Here is a 23541-nt window from a genome sequence, read left to right as displayed (position 1 = left end):
ACTATACTATGACATTTTTTTTTTACATACTATAACTATTTTTTTGACATACTATACTATGACTATTTCTTTCGACATACTATACTATGACTTTTTATGACTTTTTTTGACATACTATACTATGACTTTTTTCGACAGTTTTTATGGCGTACTATACCATGAATTTTTTATGACTTTTTTTGACATACTATACTATGACTATTTCTTCAACATCAACATCAACTTCTGTCAACAATTTTTGACATACTATACTATGACTTTTTTAAACATACTATACTATGACTTTTTTTCGATATACTATACCAAGACTTTTTTCAACATACTATACCAAGACTTTTTTTCGACATACTATACCATGACTTTTTTTTTGACATACTATACTATGACTTTTTATGAATTTTTTCGACATACTATACTATAACTATTTTGTCGACATTCTAAACTATGACTTTTTTCAACATACTATACTATGACTTTTTTATTACTTTTTTCGACATACTATACTGTGATGTTTCTATGACTTTTTTGACATACTTTACTGTGAATGTTTTCGACATTCTATACTATGACTTTTTTATTACTTTTTTCGACATACCATACTGTGAATTTTTTTGACATACTATTTTCGACATACTATACAATGACTATTTTTTCGACAGACTATACTATGACTTTTTTCACCATACTATAGAATGACTTTTTTGTCTATTTTTTCGACATACTATACTGTGATGTTTCTATGACTTTTTTGACATACTGTGAATGTTTTCGACATACTATACTATGACTTTTTTCAACAATTTTCGACATACTATACTATGACTTTTGTAAACATACTATACTAAGACTTTTTTAAACATACTATACTATGACTATTTTTAGACATACTATACTATGACTTTTTTTTCAACATACTATACTATGACTGTTTTTTCGACATACTATACTGTGATTTCTTTCGACATACTATACTATGACTATTTCTTTCGACATACTATACTATGACTTTTTTCAACATGCTATACTATGACTTTTTATGACTTTTTTCGACATACTATACTGTGATGTTTTTATGACTTTTTTTGACATACTATACTATGACTATTTTTTCAACATACTATACTATGACTTTTGTCAACAATGTTTGACATACTATACTATGACTTTTTTAAACATACTATACTATGACTTTTTTCGACATAATATACCAAGACTTTTTTCAACATACTATACCAAGACTTTTTTTCGACATACTATACTGTGAATTTCTTCGACATACTATACTATTGTCGACATACTATACTATGACTATTTTTTCGACAGACTATACTATGACTTTTTTCAACATGCTATACTATGACTTTTTATGCCTTTTTTCGAAATACTATACTATGACATGTTTTCCAACATACTATACTATGATGTTTTATGATTTTTTTCGACAGATTATAATATGACTTTTTTCAACATTTTTCGACATACAATACAATGACTTTTTTCAACATACTATACTATGACTTTTTTCAACATTTTTCAACATACAATACTATGACTTTTTTATGTCTATTTTTTCGACATACTATACTATGACTATTTTTTCGACATACTATACTATGACTTTTTTCAACATACTATACTATGACTTTTTTCAAAATGTTTCAACATATAATACTATGACTTTTTTATGTCTATTTTTTCGACATACTATACTATGAATTGTTTCGACATACTATATACTATGACTATTTATGAATTTTGTTGACATACTATGACTATTTTGTCGACATTCTATACTATGACTTTTTTCGACATACTATACTATGACTATTTTTTCAACATACTATACTATGACTTTTTTTTCGACATATTATACTATGACTTTTTATGACTTTTTTCAACATACTATACTATGACTTTTTTATGACGTTTTTCAACATACTATACTATGACTTTTTTATGACGTTTTTCGTCATACTATACTATGAATTTCTTCGACATACTATATTATGACTATTTTTTCGACATACTATACTATGACTATTTTCTCGACCTACTATACTATGACTAATTTTTTTAACAATTTTCGACATACTATACTATGACTTTTTTTATGACTTTTTAAACATACTATACTATGACTTTTTTTGACATACTAAACCAAGATGTTTATTCGACATACTATACTATGTCTTTTTTCAACATACTATACTATGACTTTTTATGACTTTTTTCGAAATACTATACTATGACATGTTTTCCAACATACTATACTATGACATTTTATGATTTTTTTTCGACATACTATACTATGAGTATTTTTTCGACAGATTATAATATGACTTTTTTCAACAATTTTTGATATACTATACTATGACTTTTTTAAACATACTATACTATGACTTTTTTAGACATAGTATACTATGACTTTTTTAAACATACTATACTATGACTTTTTTCGACATACTACACCAAGACTTTTTTCAACATACTATACAAGACCTTTTTTCGAAATACTATACTATGACTTTTTTTTCAACAAACTATACTATGACTTTTTATGATTTTTTTCAACATACTATGACTATTTTGTTGACATTCTATACTATGACTTTTTTCAACATACTATACTATGACTTTTTTATGACTTTTTTCAACATACTATACTATGAATTTTTTCGACATACTATACTATTTTCGACATAGTATACTATGACTATTTTTTCGACAGACTATACTATGACTTTTTTCAACATACTATACTATGACTTTTTTCAACATTTTTCGACATACAATACTATGAGGATTTTTCGATATACTATACTATGACTTTTTTATGTCAATTTTTTCAACATACTATACTATGACTTTTTATGACTTTTTTTGACATTCTATACTATGACTATTTTTTTGACATACTATACTATGACTTTTTTCAATATACTTTACTATGACTTTTTTCAACATTTTTCGACATACAATACTATGAGTATTTTTCGATATACTATACTATGACTTTTTTATGTCAATTTTTTTGACATACTATATTATGACCTTTTATGACTTTTGTTGAAATACTATACTATGACTATTTTTTTGACATACTATACTATGACTTTTTTCAACATACTTTACTATGACTTTTTTCAACATTTTTCGACATACAATACTATGACTATTTTTCGATATACTATACTATGACTTTTTTTGTCAATTTTTTCGACATACTATACTATGACTTTTTATGACTTGTTTTGACATTCTATATTATGACTATTTTCTTGACATACTATACTATGACTTTTTTCAACATTTTTCGACTTTGACATACTATACTATGACTTTTTTCAACATACTTTACTATGACTTTTTTCAACATTTTTCGACATACAATACTATGACTATTTTTCGATATACTATACTATGACTTTTTATGACTATTTTTTCGACATACTATACTATGACTTTTTTTTCGACATACTATACTATGACTGTTTTTTCGACATACTATACTATGACTATTTTTTCAACATACAATACTATGACTTTTTTATGACTTTTTTCGACAGACTATACTATGACTTTTTTTCGACATACTATAGTATGACTATTTTATGATTTTTTTCGACAGACTATACTATGACTTTTTTTCTACAATTTTCGACAAACTATACTATGACTTTTTATGACTATTTTTTCAACATTCTATACTATGACTTTTTTCAACATACAATACTATGAGTTTTTTATGACTTTTTTCAACATACTATTCTATGACTTTTTTCAACATACAATACTATGAGTTTTTTATGACTTTTTCAACATACTATACTATGACTTTTTTATGACTTTTTTTGACATAATATATTATGAATTTTTTCGACATAATATACTATGACTGTTTTTTCAACATACTATACTATGACTACTTTTTCAACATACAATACTATGAGTTTTTTATGACTTTTTTCAACATACTATACTATGACTTTTTTCAACATTTTTTGACATACAATACTATGACTATTTTTTCGACATACTATACTATGACTATTTTATGATTTTTTTCGACAGACTATACTATGACTTTTTTTCTACAATTTTCGATATACTATACTATGACTTTTTTATGACTATTTTTTCGACATACTATACTATGTCTTTTTATGACTTTTTTTGACGTACTATACTATGACTATTTTTTCAACATACTATACTGTGACTTTGTTTCGACATACTATACTATGACTTTTTATGAAGTTTTTCGACATACTATACTATGACTATTTTTTTCAACATACTATACTATGACTTTTTTATGACTTTTTGACATAATATATTATGATTTTTTTCGACATACTATACTATGACTATTTTTTCGACATACTATACTATGACTACTTTTTCAACATACAATACTATGAGTTTTTTATGACTTTCTTCAACATACTATACTATGAATTTTTTCGACATACTATACTATGACTTTTTATGACTTTTTTTGAAATACTATTCTATAACTATTTTTTGACATTCTATACTATGACTTTTTTCAACATACAATATGAGTTTTTTATGACTTTTTTCAACATACTATTCTATGACTTTTTTCAACATACAATACTATGAGTTTTTTATGACTTTTTCAACATACTATACTATGACTTTTTTATGACTTTTTTTGACATAATGTATTATGAATTTTTTCGACATAATATACTATGACTGTTTTTTCAACATACTATACTATGACTACTTTTTCAACATACAATACTATGAGTTTTTTATGACTTTTTTCAACATACTATACTATGACTTTTTTCAACATCTTTTGACATACAATACTATGACTATTTTTTCGACATACTATACTATGACTATTTTATGATTTTTTTCGACAGACTATACTATGACTTTTTTTCTACAATTTTCGATATACTATACTATGACTTTTTTATGACTATTTTTTCGACATACTATACTATGAATTTTTTCGACATACTATACTATGTCTTTTTATGACTTTTTTTGACGTACTATACTATGACTATTTTTTCAACATACTATACTGTGACTTTGTTTCGACATACTATACTATGACTTTTTATGAATTTTTTCGACATACTATACTATGACTATTTTTTTCAACATACTATACTATGACTTTTTTATGACTTTTTGACATAATATATTATGATTTTTTTCGACATACTATACTATGACTATTTTTTCGACATACTATACTATGACTACTTTTTCAACATACAATACTATGAGTTTTTTATGACTTTCTTCAACATACTATACTATGAATTTTTTCGACATACTATACTATGACTTTTTATGACTTTTTTTGAAATACTATTCTATAACTATTTTTTGACATTCTATACTATGACTTTTTTCAACATACAATATGAGTTTTTTATGACTTTTTTCAACATACTATACTATGACTTTTTTCAACATACAATACTATGAGTTTTTTATGACTTTTTTCAACATACTATACTATGACTTTTTTATAACTTTTTTTGACATAATATATTATGAATTTTTTCGACATAATATACTATGACTGTTTTTTCAACATACTATACTATGACTATTTTTTCAACATACTATACTATGACTATTTTTTCAACATACAATACTGTGAGTTTTTTATGACTTTTTTCAACATACTATACTACGACTTTTTTCAACATTTTTCGACATACAATACTATGACTTTTTTCAACATACTATTCTATGACTTTTTTCAACATACAATACTATGAGTTTTTTATGACTTTTTCAACATACTATACTATGACTTTTTTCGACATACTATACTATGACTTTTTATGACTTTTTTTGAAATACTATTCTATGACTATTTTTTGACATTCTATACTATGACTTTTTTCAACATACAATACTATGAGTTTTTTATGACTTTTTTCAACATACTATACTATGACTTTTTTCAACATACTATACTATGACTTTTTATGACTTTTTTTGAAATACTATTCTATGACTATTTTTTGACATTCTATACAATGACTTTTTTCAACATACAATACTATGAGTTTTTTTTGACTTTTTTCAACACACTATACTATGACTTTTTTCAACATACAATACTATGAGTTTTTTATGACTTTTTTCAACATACTATACTATGACTTTTTTCAACATACAATACTATGAGTTTTTTATGACTTTTTTCAACATACTATACTATGACTTTTTTATAACTTTTTTTGACATAATATATTATGAATTCTTTCGACATAATATACTATGACTGTTTTTTCAACATACTATACTATGACTATTTTTTCAACATACTATACTATGACTATTTTTTCAACATACAATACTGTGAGTTTTTTATGACTTTTTTTCAACATACTATACTATGACTGTTTTTTCAACATACTATACTATGACTATTTTTTCAACATACAATACTGTGAGTTTTTTATGACTTTTTTCAACATACTATTCTATGACTTTTTTCAACATACAATACTATGAGTTTTCTATGACTTTTTCAACATACTATACTATGACTTTTTTCGACATACTATACTATGACTTTTTATGACTTTTTTTGAAATACTATTCTATGACTATTTTTTGACATTCTATACTATGACTTTTTTCAACATACAATACTATGAGTTTTTTATGACTTTTTTCAACATACTATACTATGACTTTTTTATGACTTTTTTTGACATAATATATTATGAATTTTTTCGACATACTATACTATGACTATTTTTTTCAACATACTATACTATGACTTTTTTATGACTTTTTGACATAATATATTATGATTCTTTTCGACATACTATACTATGACTATTTTTTCGACATACTATACTATGACTACTTTTTCAACATACAATACTATGAGTTTTTTATGACTTTTTTCAACATACTATACTATGAATTTTTTCGACATACAATACTATGACTATTTTGTCGACATTCTATACTATGACTTTTTTCAACATTTTTCGACATACAATACTATGACTATTTTTTCGACATACTATACTATGACTTTTTTCAATATACTTTACTATGACTTTTTTCAACATTTTTCGACATACAATACTATGACTATTTTTCGATATACTATACTATGACTTTTTTTATGTCTATTTTTTCAACATACTATACTATGACACTTTTTTCAACATACTATACTATGGCTTTTTTCAACATTTTTCGACATACTATACTATGACTTTTTTATGACTTTTTGACATAATATATTATGATTTTTTTCGACATACTATACTATGACTATTTTTTCGACATACTATACTATGACTACTTTTTCAACATACAATACTATGAGTTTTTTATGACTTTCTTCAACATACTATACTATGAATTTTTTCGACATACTATACTATGACTTTTTATGACTTTTTTTGAAATACTATTCTATGACTATTTTTTGACATTCTATACTATGACTTTTTTCAACATACAATATGAGTTTTTTATGACTTTTTTCAACATACTATACTATGACTTTTTTCAACATACAATACTATGAGTTTTTTATGACTTTTTTCAACATACTATACTATGACTTTTTTATAACTTTTTTTGACATAATATATTATGAATGTTTTCGACATAATATACTATGACTGTTTTTTCAACATACTATACTATGACTATTTTTTCAACATACTATACTATGACTATTTTTTCAACATACAATACTGTGAGTTGTTTTTGACTTTTTTCAACATACTATACTATGACTTTTTTCAACATTTTTCGACATACAATACTATGACTATTTTTCGATATACTATACTATGACTTTTTTATGACAATTTTTTCGACATACTATACTATGACTTTTTTTTCGACATACTATACTATGACTGTTTTTTATGACTTTTTTCAACATACTATACTATGACTTTTTTCAACGTTTTTCGACATACAATACTATGACTATTTTTTCGACATACTATACTATGACTATTTTATGATTTTTTTCGACAGACTATACTATGACTTTTTTCAACATCTATACTATGACTTTTTTTCCACAATTTTCGACAAACTATACTATGACTTTTTATGACTTTTTTTTCAACATACTATACTATGACTTTTTATGACTATTTTTTTCAACATACAATACTATGACTTTTTTATGAGTTTTTTCGACATACTATACTATGACTATTTTGTCAACATTCTATACTATGACTTTTTTCAACATTTTTCGACATACAATACTATGACTATTTTGTCGACATTCTATACTATGACTTTTTTCAACATTTTTCGACATACAATACTATGACTATTTTTTCGACATACAATACTATGACTATTTTTCGATATACTATACTATGACTTTTTTATGACTATTTTTCGACATACTATACTATGACTATTTTATGACTTTTTTCAACATACTATACTATGACTATTTTTTCGACACACTATACTATGACTTTTTTCAACATATTATACTATGACTTTTTTCAACATTTTTCGACATACAATACTATGACTATTTTTTCGACATACTATACAATGACTATTTTTTCGACATACTATACTATGACTTTTTTCAAAATTTTTCGACATACAATACTATGAATTTTTTCGACATACTATACTATTTTCGACATATATGTCTAGTTCTGCTTACTGTGTTTTCCCACCTGTGTGATTGTCTAATGTGCTCCACCTGTTCCCCAGCCCTGGTGTCACCTGTCCTGTGTTTGCTCGTTACCTAGTTTATTTAGCCCCTGTGTTTCCTTTGTCTCTTGTCAAATCGTTTTGTGTCCGTTGCCCTTCCTGCGTTGGTTTGTGTTCCCTGCTCTGCTAGTTTGTATCCTGTCAGTTTGTTTCAGCCTTGTGCCTTTTTTTGTATTTTTCCTTGGGTTTTTAACCAGCCTTAGTGCTGCCGTGTTTTTGTTAATAAATCCCCTTCCTCAAACCTTCTCCTGCCTACCTGCCTGCTCTCTGTGATTGGGTCCTTTAATCCCCGGAAACATAATACTATACCATGACTTTTTTCAAAATTTTTCGACATGCTACACTATGACTTTTTTTTTAGACATACTGTACTATGACTTCTTATGACATTTTTTATGATATACTATACTGTCAGATTTTTAGACATACTAAACTATCACTTTTTTAGATTTTTTAATGGCATGCTACACTGACTATTTTTTCGACATACTATACTATGACTTTTTTATGACAATTTTTTTCAACATACTATACTATGACTTTTTTCGACATACTATACTATGACTATTTTTTCGACAAACTATACTATGACTTTTTGACTATTTTTTCAACATTCTATACTATGACTTTTTTCAACATTTTTCGACATACAATACTATGACTATTTTTTCGACATACTATACTATGACTTTTTTCAAAATTTTTCGTATTTCATTCGACATACTATACTGTAACATTTTTATGACTTTTTTCAATATATAACTACGGTGTAGTTTTCTATGAATGTTTTAGATATGGCGACAAACCATAGTATGCCTTTTTTCAGCTTTTTCGACATACTTTACTATGACTTTTTTTGACATACTATACTATGCCTTTTCATGACTTTTTATGACATACAATACTATGACTTGTTTTATAGCTCAGTCTGTTAGAAGACTGGTTGGGGAGGCTTAGGTTAGGAGTTTGATTCCCTTCAAGAGGTAACTATTTTTTAAGTAAGATGTCCAAAGGAAAGTCACACTATACTATGACTTTTTTTCGACCTACTATACTATGACTTTTTTGACGTACTATACCATGACTTTTTTCGACATACTATACTGTGACTTTTTTTGATGACATACTATACTATGACATTTTTATGACATACTTCACTATGGCTTTTTAATGACATTTCATGACATACTTTATTATGACTTTATTTTGACATGCTATAACATGACTTTTTATGACATTTTATGACATACTATACTATCACTTTTTAAGACATTTCATGACATACTTTATTATGACTTTATTTTGCCATACTATACTATGGCTTTTTAATGACATTTCATGACATACTTTATTATGACTTTATTTTGACATGCTATAACATGACTTTTTATGACATTTTATGACATACTATACTATCACTTTTTAAGACATTTCATGACATACTTTATTATGACTTTATTTATAACATACTATACTATGACTTTTTTTTTTTTTACAACATACTATATCTTTTTCATGACATGGGTGGCAGTAGCTCAGTCTGTAGGGAGTTGTGTCGGGAACCGGAGGGTCGCTGGTTCAAGTCCCCATATGGTGGTGCACTGGTAGCTGGAGAGGTGCCAGTTCACCTCCTGGGCACTGCCAAGGTGCTCTTGAGCAAGGCACCAAACCCCCAACTGCTTGGGGCGCCTGTCCATCGACAGCTGCAGCGCCCTCACTCTGACATCTCTCCATTAGTGCATGTATAGGTACTGAACGTGTGTGTATTTCAGGCCTATGTGTAATGTGTATTCTAACAACAGAGTGAAAACATTGTAATTTCCCTTGCGGGGTTAATAAAGTGTGAATTATCATTATTATACTATGACTTTTTCTAACATACTATACTATCACTTTATTTATGACATACTATGCCATGTCTTTTTATGACATTTTATGTTGTTTTTTTTATGTACTATGACTTTTTTCGTTTACAACATTCCTATAACTTTTTTATGATATAATAAAATGTAATGAAACTCAAACTGTATGGTGAACTCTAGAGGAATAATGTATGTATTTTGCTATTATGTTTCTATTATTGAAGTTTATTTAGCCCAATTACATTTTATTTACATTATTTGTATTCATTATTACATCTCTGAACCATTATGTTGAGTAGGCTTGCATGTTTGTATATTTGATTGTTTTTTGAAGGAAGTATTTGTGTTTTTGTATACTGTATGTTCATGTTTGTATATGCAGGGGTGTATACTTAAATTATGATATAATGCCAATATAACAGAAAATAAATGTATGTGTGGATGTGAAAAATATCGCTTTTGAACTTTGTGAAAATCACAAATGTCTAAATTCCTTATATTAAGTGTTGTAATGGATGCCAATTTATGAAAATACAGACAGTAAACCCCAGGAACAGGCTTTAAGAGAATAATAACACATTTAATCTGTTATTTAGGCTGAAACAAGTCAATTTCCAGTTCTTTAAAACAATTAATTTCTTTCTGCTTACAATTGACTGAATAATTGGTTCAGGTTTTCACTCCAGTTATCGTGAAGTGTAAATGAGGATACCCCTAGACCACCCCTCCCATACTTTTCTGTCCCCTAATCAAAAACTGTAATGACTCTGATTTTATCTCTCTTCTAATAATATCCTAATATCCTAATATGTATCAAGCAAAGCCATTTCTCTATGCTAAGCTAATTCAATTCTTTGATAAGTGTGAGCCAACTTGCGTTAAACAAGGAACGTAAAGCAATTAAAACAAACACAAAAGTCAATTAATAGACAGAATGCCATCAACAGGTTATGTTTTGGTTGCACAAAACCCCTTCCTATAGAATATACAGGCAAAAAGAACAATGGATTAACAGATGGACATTTAGGATTTAGTGTACATTGTGACAGATAACACCAGCCTAATACATTAGGTATTTAAATGGCAGCTTGTGACAGAAAAGTACATTTCTTTATCTGCTGCTGGTATACAGTATGTCCAGCAATGTGGTGTATTTATTTAACAATACATACAGCATACAAAGCTTCCAAAACATAAGAAAGAAACTCAGTTTATACAGAAATACAGTATTTTAATTTCCTTCAGAACTCAACAAGTACATTCTCTCAAATCTAAACCAAATCAATTACATAATACATAACAGATTATGGCTAGAAATACAGAATACAGTTAGAAATACATTTGATATAAATCACAACTACAGATTGTTTGCATGATAGATGACAGAATTTGTGTTATAAAAATATTTATATATCGTTTATGACATGTTCTATTCGCACAAGTGAAAATTGGCTTTCATCATAATGACGCATAACTTGCTCTTGTTAAAGTCATACAGAGAACCTAATTCTATCAATATACTTAAAGTTCAGTAAGGCATTGTAGTATTTACAATGAGGATACAGTAAGTTGCCAATTCGTTTTGGTTGATTGATTGCTTTTGTCACAAATGTAGAAATGTTTATGATGCTAATGATAAGGCTTCCAGTTCGAGGCCTCGGCATGCAGAGTAAAGTTAAACAGAGGTTGAGATATACATGGCCAAAAAAATGACCTCATAATCCGACCACCATTTCTTAGAATGTGGTAAAAAAAAAAATCATGACTGAACCCAGAACTTTTTCCCACATTGTGCCATGAAGAAAGAGGCCTTCATTTTCACTCAGAAGCGGACACAGCCACTCGTTTCTTCGGGGCTGTCAAAGTCGCTTCCTTCGCACAGGGACTCCTTCAAGAAAAAGAAGATCATGTCACTTACAACTAATTAATGACTTACAGCAGCAAATCCTATTCAAGCTAACAGCTTCCCAGGGGGCCCAGGAGCCTTAAAAATAACCTGTAGTGCTATTCATCAATCTACATTGTTTTGGTGTGAGTTGCCCAATGTTGGAGATATCAGCCGTAGAAATGTCTGCCTTCTCTCCAATATAATGGAACTAGATGCTAGATGACAAAGAAAAAAATAAAAAATAAAAACTTAACAGCAATGTCTCTTTCCAGAAATCATGACCCGGTTACTCAAGATAATCCACAGACCTGGTGAACAGTTTCATGTAGGAACTATTTTTCTTTTAATCGAACTACATCCTAGAAGGCAAACATCTCTGAGGACGATATCTCCAACACTGGGCAACTCACACCAAAACAATCTACACGTATATTAATAAATAGCACTACAGGAGCTATCATTAACTACTATCAAAGAGTTTTACTAAAGTTGATTAAATTGTTGCAGCCATTTATTAAACTACCACAGAATTAGTGTCTGATAGAGCGCTCTTAATAAGGCTGCTTAGATGAACCAAAGCCGACAGCAGCTTTTGTTCTAATTAAAGTGCAAAGGTGATGGGAGGTTAGAGAAACCCAAAGACTGAAAATCATACAAATACAGCGCTATGACAACATATTGACATGGGTTACAATGACATGAGTTGAATTGTGGGAAAGAAAAATTAAAGGCTGGCTACATGTACTAAATCTCCAAAATACTCTCAGAAAACTGCTTCCTATCCGAGGCTGTAAGACAGGTTTAGAAGAAAGAGAGAGATAGATAGAAATGTGGAGAGGGGCTGAAGCACTATACCCACAAGGCAAGGCCAACAAATACAACACGCATTTGCATTTTTAAACATTATTTGTTTTGAAAGTTTGAAATGTGTCATTTGTGTGTTATCTCTAATTGTTCTCAAATGGGATTCCATTTTAAAAGATTATGTTCAGCTAGGAGGTTATGTTCAGCTAATAATGTACCCTTGTAACAAAATACAGTGCAAGAAGTCTTGTGCAATGTTTGTGTGTCTTTTGTATCCCATAAAGGCTACATCAAAAACGTAGACATGCTGTGCTGCATATTCAAGCCAGAGACAGCCCAGTGGTGAAGCAGAGGTCATGCAAACTTTGGAAACAGACTGATAAAAAGAAGAGAGCAACCCATTTCAGCTCCAAACATGCCCTGAGAGAGAAAGATAGATATAGAGATGGATTCCATGAACGTCATTTCCAACACAGGCACTAAATCCTCGAGAGGATCCAACACTGAGGCGAGGGAATGCCAGACACAGGGTTACAACTGTGGTGGGACATGACTGATTACAGCTGACGGTGACTGATTTAGAGGGGGAGCCTGTAACTCTGGCACTAACTTGGCTTTGCCGTCCCTCTGGCATCAGAGCTGATGGGGTGGGAGCGAGCGGTAGCCAGGGCTGGTTGCCCGCGCTGTAGAGCCTGGGACGCTTGACCTGGTCGTGACTGGACAAGGGAGTGTAACTATTCCGCCGATGTATGAGAGCAGAGCCCCTCGGGATTTTATCCTGGTAGGAGATGAAATACCGCAAGTGTTAAGGAAAAAAGATCAGGGAACATACAAACAACTGGGGACGGACATCTGACAAGACACAGCCAAGCAAACTAGCCTTCCTCTCCACATGGATCCACAGAAGCCGTTTTAAGTGACAGACGCTGTTTCAATCATGTTATTCCACCACACAACACAAAACATTATTGAACTGTAATAGTAAAGGGACTAATAGTTCAAATACAGCAGTCTTTCATAAAGTATACATAATCTTACTATCAGGATGCAAACCAGAGCAATAGTAATGATTAAATCAGCCAAGCAAGGTAGCATGATCACCCACTGCCTCCATCATAGTAACATAACACCAAATTAACAACTGACTTCACATTCATTATTTGCAGCTCAAGCCAGGCAACAATTTGCCAACATAACAATACAGGCATAAAGAAAAGGGAGTCAAGGCAGCAAAGCCTCACACAGGGGATGAAGTACACTGAACTAGCAGACACAACAAACAGCGAGCCTATTAGACTTGGATTAGATGTTGAGATCTGCTGATAATTTGCATATATGAACACATTTGAAGCTTTAATTCAACAATGCTGAATGCACATTTATGCAACAATGTGTTTCAGCTCGATTCAGAGCGACTTACAAGAGGCCTGTCTCGATGTGTGTTTACTGACTCCACATTAAGATAAAACATTTCCACTTTACAACCTAGAAGATAAAAGATAGAATACATTTAAATAATGCATGCATATTATGAGAGAAATGCTATGGTGCAACACAGGGAGCTAAGGTAAAGACCTACCATATGCAACAGGGGTTAGCTTGAGTATTGTGTGCAGCGGACATTTCATGTATGGTAGATCTTCTATGGGATGAAGAAGAGAGTATATGAAATGTTATCATCTGCTGGTGTGATGCAGTATGTGTATATTGTGTGTGTTTGTGTGTGTGTTTGTGTACTTGTGTTTATCTGACCTGCACTCTTGTCCAGGAAGTAAGCTAGCAGACAGCGCATCACAGCCTGGTGGCAGATCACCAACACATTGCCCTGTCTCTCTAACTCCATGATAACCGGCTCCAAACGTTGAACTAAATCTTGGTAGGACTGGAAAAAGAGAAGAGACTATTTAAACCTGACTGCAGAAGACCAAGCTTAAACAAGATGAATTCAGCTTATTGAAACTAAAGTATGGAAGGAGCATGTCAGGTGACCTCTCCTCCTGGGTAGCGATAGTGGTACTTGTCCTGGTCCCTCAAAGCAAACTCCTCTGGGAATGTGTTCTCGATCATCTCATAAGTCATCTCCTCACACACACCCTGGACAAGGAGAACAGAGCATTTGTCGAAATGTTTAATTTTGCTGCCGAGAAAACATGACTGCAGGATTTTAAAGTATTCCACATAGAGATTATATAAAGAAAAATAGCAGCGGTATCTTTTGAAAGAAGAATGTCAGTTTCACATGTAGTAAGAGCAGCAAAGTGATTGTGGTGCAATGATATACTGTAAAAGCTTCTCTACTTGCATGCCTAAGATTGCCTGATTGACATTTCTGTAACCACTATTTTTTGAAATTTTAGTTTTCTTCAGGCCTTCTGTTTCTTCTCTGGATGCTTGAAAAGGAGCAAAAGCACTGAAATGCTTTGTGGCTGTTTAGCTTACACTTCTACACTGAAGCCTTTTTTCCTTTTGTATTGTGCGGTGATGGAATGTCACTCAAGTACTGTAGTAAGTTTTCTTTTTTTTCCCTGCCACTTTCTACTTCTACTCCACTACATTTTAGAGGGAAATATTGTACTTTTTACTCCACTACAAATATCTGACATCAGTTACTAGTTACTTTACAAATTCAAATTGTTGCATACAAAACATACGAAGAGCTTATAAAATATGACGTGTTGTCCTAAATTAAATACCCAACAAGTACAGTTGAAAAGGGTTAGTTGTTTGATTGTTTAGTCGACAGAATTGGCAAGAGGCCATTTTACTGCACTACTTTAATAACTATAGTTTCCCATTAATACTGTTACTTACAGCAAGTAAGATTTTCAGCACAGGACTTTTACTTGTAACAGAGTATTTTTACAGGGGTATTAGAACTTTTACCTAAAGTTGCAGTGGGTAGAATACATAAAAACCCCAGAATTTGAAGTAGAGTGAGACCTCTTCCTGCAGCTCTCTCCTCTCTGTTGAACGGGCATATACAGTACATGTGCAGAACAGCCAATAGGAACCCTTTTTCTCTCTGAAATGACCTGTGATTGGCTGAAGTTTCCATCACAGGCTGGATTTTCTAAAGCCTAAAAACAGAACCAAGAGGAAGTGCAGAAGTCTAGTTTTCTCTCAGACCACTTGAATTACAGTATGCTGAAAGATTATTTTGGAATTTTTGCAAAAATAAATTGCCTACCACAGCTTTAAGTAAATTATCTAAATACTTCCTTCCCCTATGGTATAGTGTTACGTACTGTCAGGAAGCCCCCTTTCCTCAAAATACAGTTTCTATCTGAATCTGTAATGATTCACAGAATTGTAAAATGTGGGATTTTAGATGATGAGGATAGGGTGCATCCAGATTTCTAGGCTAACTGACCGCATCAATCTCATTGAGTATCTTCCACTGTTCATAAGGGACACCCAGCTCCTCCGCTGTCTGGATGGTTCTTCTCAGTTGGCTCGTCCACACTTTCAAATCTGACAGTTTGTGCTCCTCAATGAAATCTCGCAGGGCATGGGCGAACTGGGATATGAGAGAGACAGAGAGAGGTTTCCAAGCATCTGTCTGTCCATCATCTATCCATTATTAATTCCTTAATATTATGTATTCAAAGGTACTTCTAATTCACTAGATTCATTTTCAGTTGATAGAGACAAGAAAATGGGAAATGGGAGAGGATTAAATGTGATAAAGATTATGACTCAGGTGTTAAATACACCTTATCCCACTGAGCAGTCTCCCTGGAAGAGGCTTGCGATTGTTTTTTTTTTTTTTTTTTTTTAGAAGACACTGGCTTTGCAGTTCATAAAATGAGGATTATGAAAGAGAACCTGTTTCCCTCGAGGAGAAAGTTCTGAGTCTCCACCGATACGGCCTTCAACGTTGTGGTTGCTCTCTCCATGTCGACACAGGTAGATGGAGTGAGAGTGCACGTGAATGTTCATGAGGTAGTAGACAATCTTGCTCTGGATGTAGTCCTGCACCCGGTTCACCAGAAAACGCCGACCCACGTTCATCACCTTGATGAAAGATAGGTCCCTGCAGGTGGATTCATGATTGAATGAGTCGAATGGTTGTTTACTGACACCATCTAGTGTTTTCTTTCTGAACTGCAACTGTAATTCCACAAAATTATGTATGTACTGTATGTATGTATGTATGTATGGATGGTGTTTTAAGGCCCCAACGTCGACTTCAAGGCAGCGCTGCGACCGTCGACTTCAAGGCACCTAACCCTAACCATTGCCTAATCCTAGAGCCTTCCAGGCAGCGCTGCCTGGAAGACGACGTTGGGGGCTTAAAAACACCAAACACCGTATGTATGTATGTATGTGTGTGTGTGTGTGTGTGTGTGTGTGTGGCAAATAATTGTATTGCTTGTTTAAAAAACATACCAAAGTAAGCTTTATATAAATAATCTCATAATGTTTTTTTAATGTAAACAGTATTAAATAATGTTTTAAAAAACATAAATAAAGCAGAAGGATCTTATCAGTTCTTACTTGTCGTAATCATCAGGATCTAATGGTTGGTAAGTAACCTTGTAGCACTCGATTCGTTTCAGGAAGTCATCCATTACTCTCTCTCTGTGTCTCTCAGGGTAGTCTGGACTGGACACTTTCACTTCCTGTTACAGGTATTCAGCACATTCAAACAATGTGAGCAAGCACGACTGTTCTCACAGAACACTGTAGATAGTGTGAATAATAATAGATTATGGGTTTGACCCAGACAACAAGTCACAGTCAAACCTTTGAGTCTCGTTGGTGACATGAGATCATACCAGAATATTAGCAGCAATGACCTCTGGGTCGTCACACACTGACTCCACAAAGAACACCTGTTGGAAAGAGGGCAGCCCACAGGGTCAACATGTGCAATAGCTTCCTGTAACTGTCCATAGGCCAAACGCCATGTCACACAATCAGCCGCTTTATCGTCAGAGATAAAAGGCACCCTGGGAATGAAGGATAGTTTTTATCATTAAAAGTCCAAATAAAAAATAAAAAGAGATGAAATTACAAAGATTATTATTTTACTACACTACTGGGATAGCCTAGAAATCTAGACGCACCCTAGTGGCAGCAAATTTTATTTGCAGCCAGGGGGTCTAGCAAGCTGTTGGCTTGCGAGCTGGAAAAACCAAACTCTGGTCAGGCCAATCACATCGTGTATAGAGTCGGTGGGCGGGCTTATGGCTGCTGCTGCTGGGAACAGCGGTCTTCTGGAAGACTTGGAGTTAAGCTTTTCTTTGAGAAAAGAACAAAGAACGGCACTGAAGTCATTCTTAAAAAAGGAAGATGTGTTCAGAGTTTTGCCGACCGGATACGGCAAAAGCTTAATCTATCAACTAGCTTCGCTACCTTCTTCGTTGCTCTGCTTGGTTGTAGCGCTATCCTATTGCGTGCAGAGAGAATCTGAAAGACAACCGTTTATCCCGCCCCTCAGATTGAGCCCTGTCAATGGTGAGTTCCCAGACCCAACATCTTGATGTAGGTCTGGCTTGTCAGGCTACTACTGGGAAATAATCAGGGCAAAATTAAAGTCAAACTGAAAAAAAAAAAAAACTAAAAATATTTTTGCATTTGCACTTTACCATTTTCAAATGGTCATTTTATATTTTTAAATTTGCTTGTAAAGATGAAGGAATTACAAAATATAGACATATAATAAATTTAGACATATAATAAATTTGGATAATCTTACCTTGAATGCATCCTTCACAAAAGCTAGAATGAGGTCTCGCCGTTCTCTTGTTGTGTTTGTTGCATCAAAAACCTAATAAAAGGAAAAATATTTCTCATGTATAATGTAGGTGTTCTCTGGTAGAATGTTTGAAGGACAGTTATGGCTTAAGGCTGTCTTAATGCCAGATGTTTTTCTGTGACAAATATGTTTTTTAATTTTTGGAAATGAGACAACATTGAAACACAGACAGAGAGACAGATGAACAGAACGGCGAGAGAGGACTCACCGCGATCTGACCTCCCTCCACCGACAGATACGCCTTCACATCCTTCAGAGCTACCAGAGCACACTGCCTGTCGGGGGGGGGGAGAAAACATGGAAACAGTCCTCTCTAAGAGCCTAGACCTTGATTCTCAGTGCTTTTCTAGTATTTGATTATTCTTTGTTTTCTTTCTTTTGCTCATCAAGTAGACTGGTAATCTATTTGTAGCATTTGTGCATTGAGGATATTGATGGTATTTGGGTTAAAAGATCAGTTACCTCAAACAAACAATCTCTCCTAATAGTGTCTAACCACGGAGACAGGTTAGGTTTTATGTGCCAAGGTTGTGATATATCTACCTCTGAGATTTCTGCTGCCACCCAAAGAATTCATTCTATGCTATATTTGTGCTGCTCAAAGCAATGAAAAAATACATTTGGAAAACGTAGCTGCAATATATTTTTCAACAAACAATGTCTTGGTTACACCCTTGATATTTTATAGACCTTAGTGCAGTTTTCATTAGGACTATTCTTTTTGGCAGAAAAGTAATATTTTTTGGGGGGTTGATTTAGTCTACCTCGAGGGCAGATGGGTGGAATTTACTCAACAGAACAACACTAAATTGTCCCATTGAGTTAAAGAAACAAATGGACACTGTGGGAAATATGCTAAGTTGTTTTCCTGCTGAGAGTTAGATGAGGAGATCGATACCACTCTCATTTTATGTATGATGAATAAGAAGCTACAGCCATGAGACAGTTAGCTTAGCTTAGCTTAGCATAACAACTGGAAACAGGGAAACAGGTAGACTGACTGAGATTTAGAGGTGCTGATAGTTGGATCTTGTTGCCTCTGGAGAAAGCTAGGCTAGCTGTTTCCCCTTGTCTCCAGTCTTTATGCTAAGCCAATAGGCTTCTGGCGGTAACCTTATCTTTTAAAAAAAAAAAAAAAAAAATATATATATATATATATATATATAAACCATTATATAAAATGTTATATTTAAACATTAACCCTTTAGAACATTGTGAACTGAACCATGCTTCGTGTGACTTTGTTCTCCGAGCTCGTCACTGCTTTCAGAATCAACTCATAGAGTCAAGTCAGTAGAGGATAGGATACGAAACCACAAAACGATCATGGTCGGATTGTTTCCTAACACTCAATGTGACCATTTAGATTTGGGACAATCTAGTGCCGTTTTGTTCAGTGCATCCCACCCTTCTTCAAACCAATTCTCATCTAACTCTCGGCAACAAAGCAAAAAGGTGTATTTTACAAAATGACAAACTATTTAACCCCACACAGCTGATACCTCCAATAGCAAAAAGACAAACTCTTAACAGCTACTGTTTGACCCAGGTTAGATAGCCATGCAACACCCTGGATCATGGTGGGTTTGTGTCAGCTTCAGAGTGACAGCGGCAGCTTGTTTAATATCTAGGTCATGATTTCAGCACTGGGACGCTGTCAAGAGCCTGTCGTATTTTAATGATAGCCATGAACGACAAACTCCATTTGAATTACCACTACTGGATAAGACCATGAAGGACAGAGAAATACAGTTATATTTTTTAAACTATATATTCTTGGAGAAAGCAGCAGTGATTTACAGTTGATGTGAATCCAAACGCATAAATTTGGTGGTGATACTTTGTCAAGTGGTGTGTCTGTGTGTGCACATTAATTATAGATCAGTGCCAGTCTAAGGTAGTAAACACTGTGCTGACCCCGGCTGAACATTGACTGTTGGCCCAAAACAGCTTAGTCACTGATGCAGCAGTGGATGCTGTAGAATACCAAACAGACCCATGTTGACTGGGGGAAATGTTATATTCAGACATTAGAGATGCTACAGCTTCCTTTACTTATATGCCATTTGTAATGATGAGCACATTAGTTGAAGTGGAACTTACTTCCGTATTTTCATGGCTTCCTCATTGTCGTGGCGGAAGAAATCATAGGACTTATAAGCTCTGACAGCCTCTCTGCGGTATACGCCCAAGTTAAACACTGAAAAGTGAACAAATGACATTAACACTCTGCCCGCGCTGTGCTTGTTTGAAGTCACAGATTAGGTAGTTTTTAGTAAGTAATTACAATTATTTTGACTCATGTTATGCTAAAAATGTATTCTCCTATTCTGAGATACCCTTACATATACGTAAATGTACATGTCAAATGGGGTGAGGTTTACTACATACAAATTATTTGAAACAGGGGAGGGGCTAGAAGAGGGGCACGGGGAATATGATTGCCCCCGCCCGCAATCCATTGAGTGCTGTCAATCTGACAATTGTGATTTCCATTGGATCAGAGTACTGTCACTTGGCTGCCTGCTCTGCCAATCTTCCCAGCCCTTGTCACATGACCCATTAATGTTTCCATGATGACTATCCAAAATTCTGATATAATAGAACCAGCACTGGAATTGATTTTTTTTAAAAAGTAGAAGACTGAGCTTATAGAAAATGTGTATTGTATTCGGATATACAATAAAAAAAAAAAAAAAATGAAAACAAGTGAAATTAGTAATGAATGTGATGTTTTATTCAGCAGAATTATACTGTGTTGTTCTATCCTATCCGATATTTCTAAGCAGATTTTCTATGCTGTATTCTGATAAAATGTCCCCTTTACAAAAATGTACAGTTGAGATAAATTGAAAGACACTTAAACAGGTGTTCTCACATGTCATGTACTACCTTTAGTTGGGACTCCAATCCAGTTGAGGTAGCGTGTGAGTTTCTTTGACATGTAAGTCTTTCCTCTTGCAGGCAGGCCGATCATTACGATCACCGTTGGAGAATTTGTCATATAGGAGGCCCATGCTACACAGAGAACAGAGGCTATACATTTGTCAAGTATAGTAACCTACACAGCTGTATATGTCTGACCCTTCAATGTTAATCACTTACATGATAAATGCTGCATAACAGTCAGACACATTAAGTAAAATAGATATAAAATGTCTTGGAAAATTATATTTAAAAATAAATGAAAAATTGAAAAATGAAAAGTGCCTTTTGTTGCCATCCTTTGCAGGGTTAAGGCAATATAATAACTAGGCCATGTGTGTACTGGACAAACATAATTGTCTCTTTAAAAGCAATTATCAGTGGACTGCATGGGATAAAGACAGGATATGAAGAAATTAGAAAAAGAACTCCTGGGAGAGATAGGCAATTTTCTCAAGGACATGGAAACCAACCTCTTTTCTTTTCACCTACAGAGATTACATTTTTCATTTGTCTTTCTCGTGTTGGAGTCTAAATGAAGGTGCTGCAGTGTCCCAGAGGGTTGATTTAGAAACTACTTGTGAATTCAATCCAGAGTGAACAATAAAAGGTGTTTCACTTAAGTGCACCTGTAGACTAGAGCAGTCATGCAGAAAACCTTGTTCATATCTAATTATTGTGGGAGACTTTACTTACAGCATTTCTTCTCTTTCATTCTCAGGTCTGTTTTCTTGGCTTCTACTGAGTTTGCAGAGCCATTTTCTATCTGAGTGCTCGACATGTTGAAAGTCTAGTTTGAGTCCAAATCAGCTCTCTCTTTTTCAGAAGGGCATTGTCCAAGCTGTTCTGAAACAGAGGAGTCAGATAAATGGTATACACATGTACAGTATTACTTCCATGAATTTCTGATACAACAGAATATTGCACACAAAGCTATGGATTCTCTAAAGGCTAACATCAACCAGAAGATTGCGCTGCCACATCATAAAGTAAAATGAATCCGCTTGGCTAAACGCATTGTATTTACAAAGCCGCAGATGAGCAAGCAATGATTTCCTCTCCAACCGGGGTGACCGAGTTCATGCGACACTAAATCTGACATGAAATGTGTAACATAATCCACCTCATCATACACAAGCGTTTCTAACAGCATCATATTCGGTTGGTTTTATTTATTCTTTACCTGGTCGGTAAGAAAATAATGAGTCCCGCCGAGCAGAAAGCCTCTGCGGACGCCGTTGAACACGGTCGGCACGGGGATGTCACGATCTGCCGGACCGAGAACGCCGCTGCGACCGAAGGAGCCAGTCTGCTCGGCCTGTCCTTGTTGCCGAGGTGCTTCCTCGGCCGGCTGGTGTCCTTCCAAGCTGTAGGTGTGCCTCTACGTCATATTCCTCCCCCCCATTACCGTAATGTTGATAATAGATAATACGTCAACGCACAGCCTAGTATGACTAACTCAAAACACTGTAAGGGCTCTGCAGAGGATGTGGTGCAAAGAGAATAAAGAGAAGCATTACAAAACTGATCCACGGATGACAAACATTTATTTTCTTAAAGCATAA

General features: G+C 33.1%; 1 protein-coding gene across 6 annotated transcripts; it reads right to left on the bottom strand.

The window, feature by feature from the left end:
* Window positions 1–11177: 11177 nt before the first annotated feature.
* Window positions 11178–23522, bottom strand: pfkfb2b (6-phosphofructo-2-kinase/fructose-2,6-biphosphatase 2b). 6 transcript variants are annotated; one of them, XM_036001950.1, is made up of 16 exons: window positions 23160–23522; window positions 22673–22822; window positions 21944–22087; window positions 21155–21251; window positions 19260–19326; window positions 18992–19063; window positions 18069–18125; window positions 17788–17912; window positions 17116–17323; window positions 16661–16807; window positions 15280–15384; window positions 15043–15172; window positions 14870–14932; window positions 14711–14775; window positions 13901–14068; window positions 11179–12486 (listed from the first exon to the last, which is right to left on the bottom strand). In XM_036001950.1, exons 2-16 carry the CDS (start codon window positions 22755–22757, stop codon window positions 12421–12423), a joined length of 1599 nt encoding a protein of 532 aa, XP_035857843.1. In that variant the 5' UTR covers window positions 22758–22822; window positions 23160–23522; the 3' UTR covers window positions 11179–12420. The 6 variants fall into 6 exon arrangements, with proteins under 6 accessions (XP_035857845.1, XP_035857843.1, XP_031157835.1 ...); XM_031301975.2 differs by having other exon boundaries at window positions 11180–12486; window positions 21944–22069; XM_036001952.1 differs by lacking the exon at window positions 13901–14068 and having other exon boundaries at window positions 11178–12486.
* Window positions 23523–23541: the final 19 nt, after the last annotated feature.

This window comes from Sander lucioperca, chromosome 6 (assembly GCF_008315115.2).
Source record: "Sander lucioperca isolate FBNREF2018 chromosome 6, SLUC_FBN_1.2, whole genome shotgun sequence".
Classification (NCBI taxonomy): domain Eukaryota; kingdom Metazoa; phylum Chordata; class Actinopteri; order Perciformes; family Percidae; genus Sander; species Sander lucioperca.
Note: the sequence above shows the minus strand (reverse complement) of the source record. Positions and strands in the feature narration are given on the sequence as shown.

Coding starts and splice junctions, on each gene's coding strand:
- pfkfb2b (XM_036001948.1), bottom strand. CDS start 22,757: ATGTCGAGCACTCAGATAGAAAATGGCTCTGCAAACTCAGTAGAAGCC. Junction 15,385..16,660: donor TACTCAATGAGATTGATGCG/GTCAGTTAGCCT, acceptor CTCCTTGTCCAG/GGTGTGTGTGAGGAGATGAC. Junction 14,933..15,042: donor CTTCCTGGACAAGAGTGCAG/GTCAGATAAACA, acceptor TTCATCCCATAG/AAGATCTACCATACATGAAA.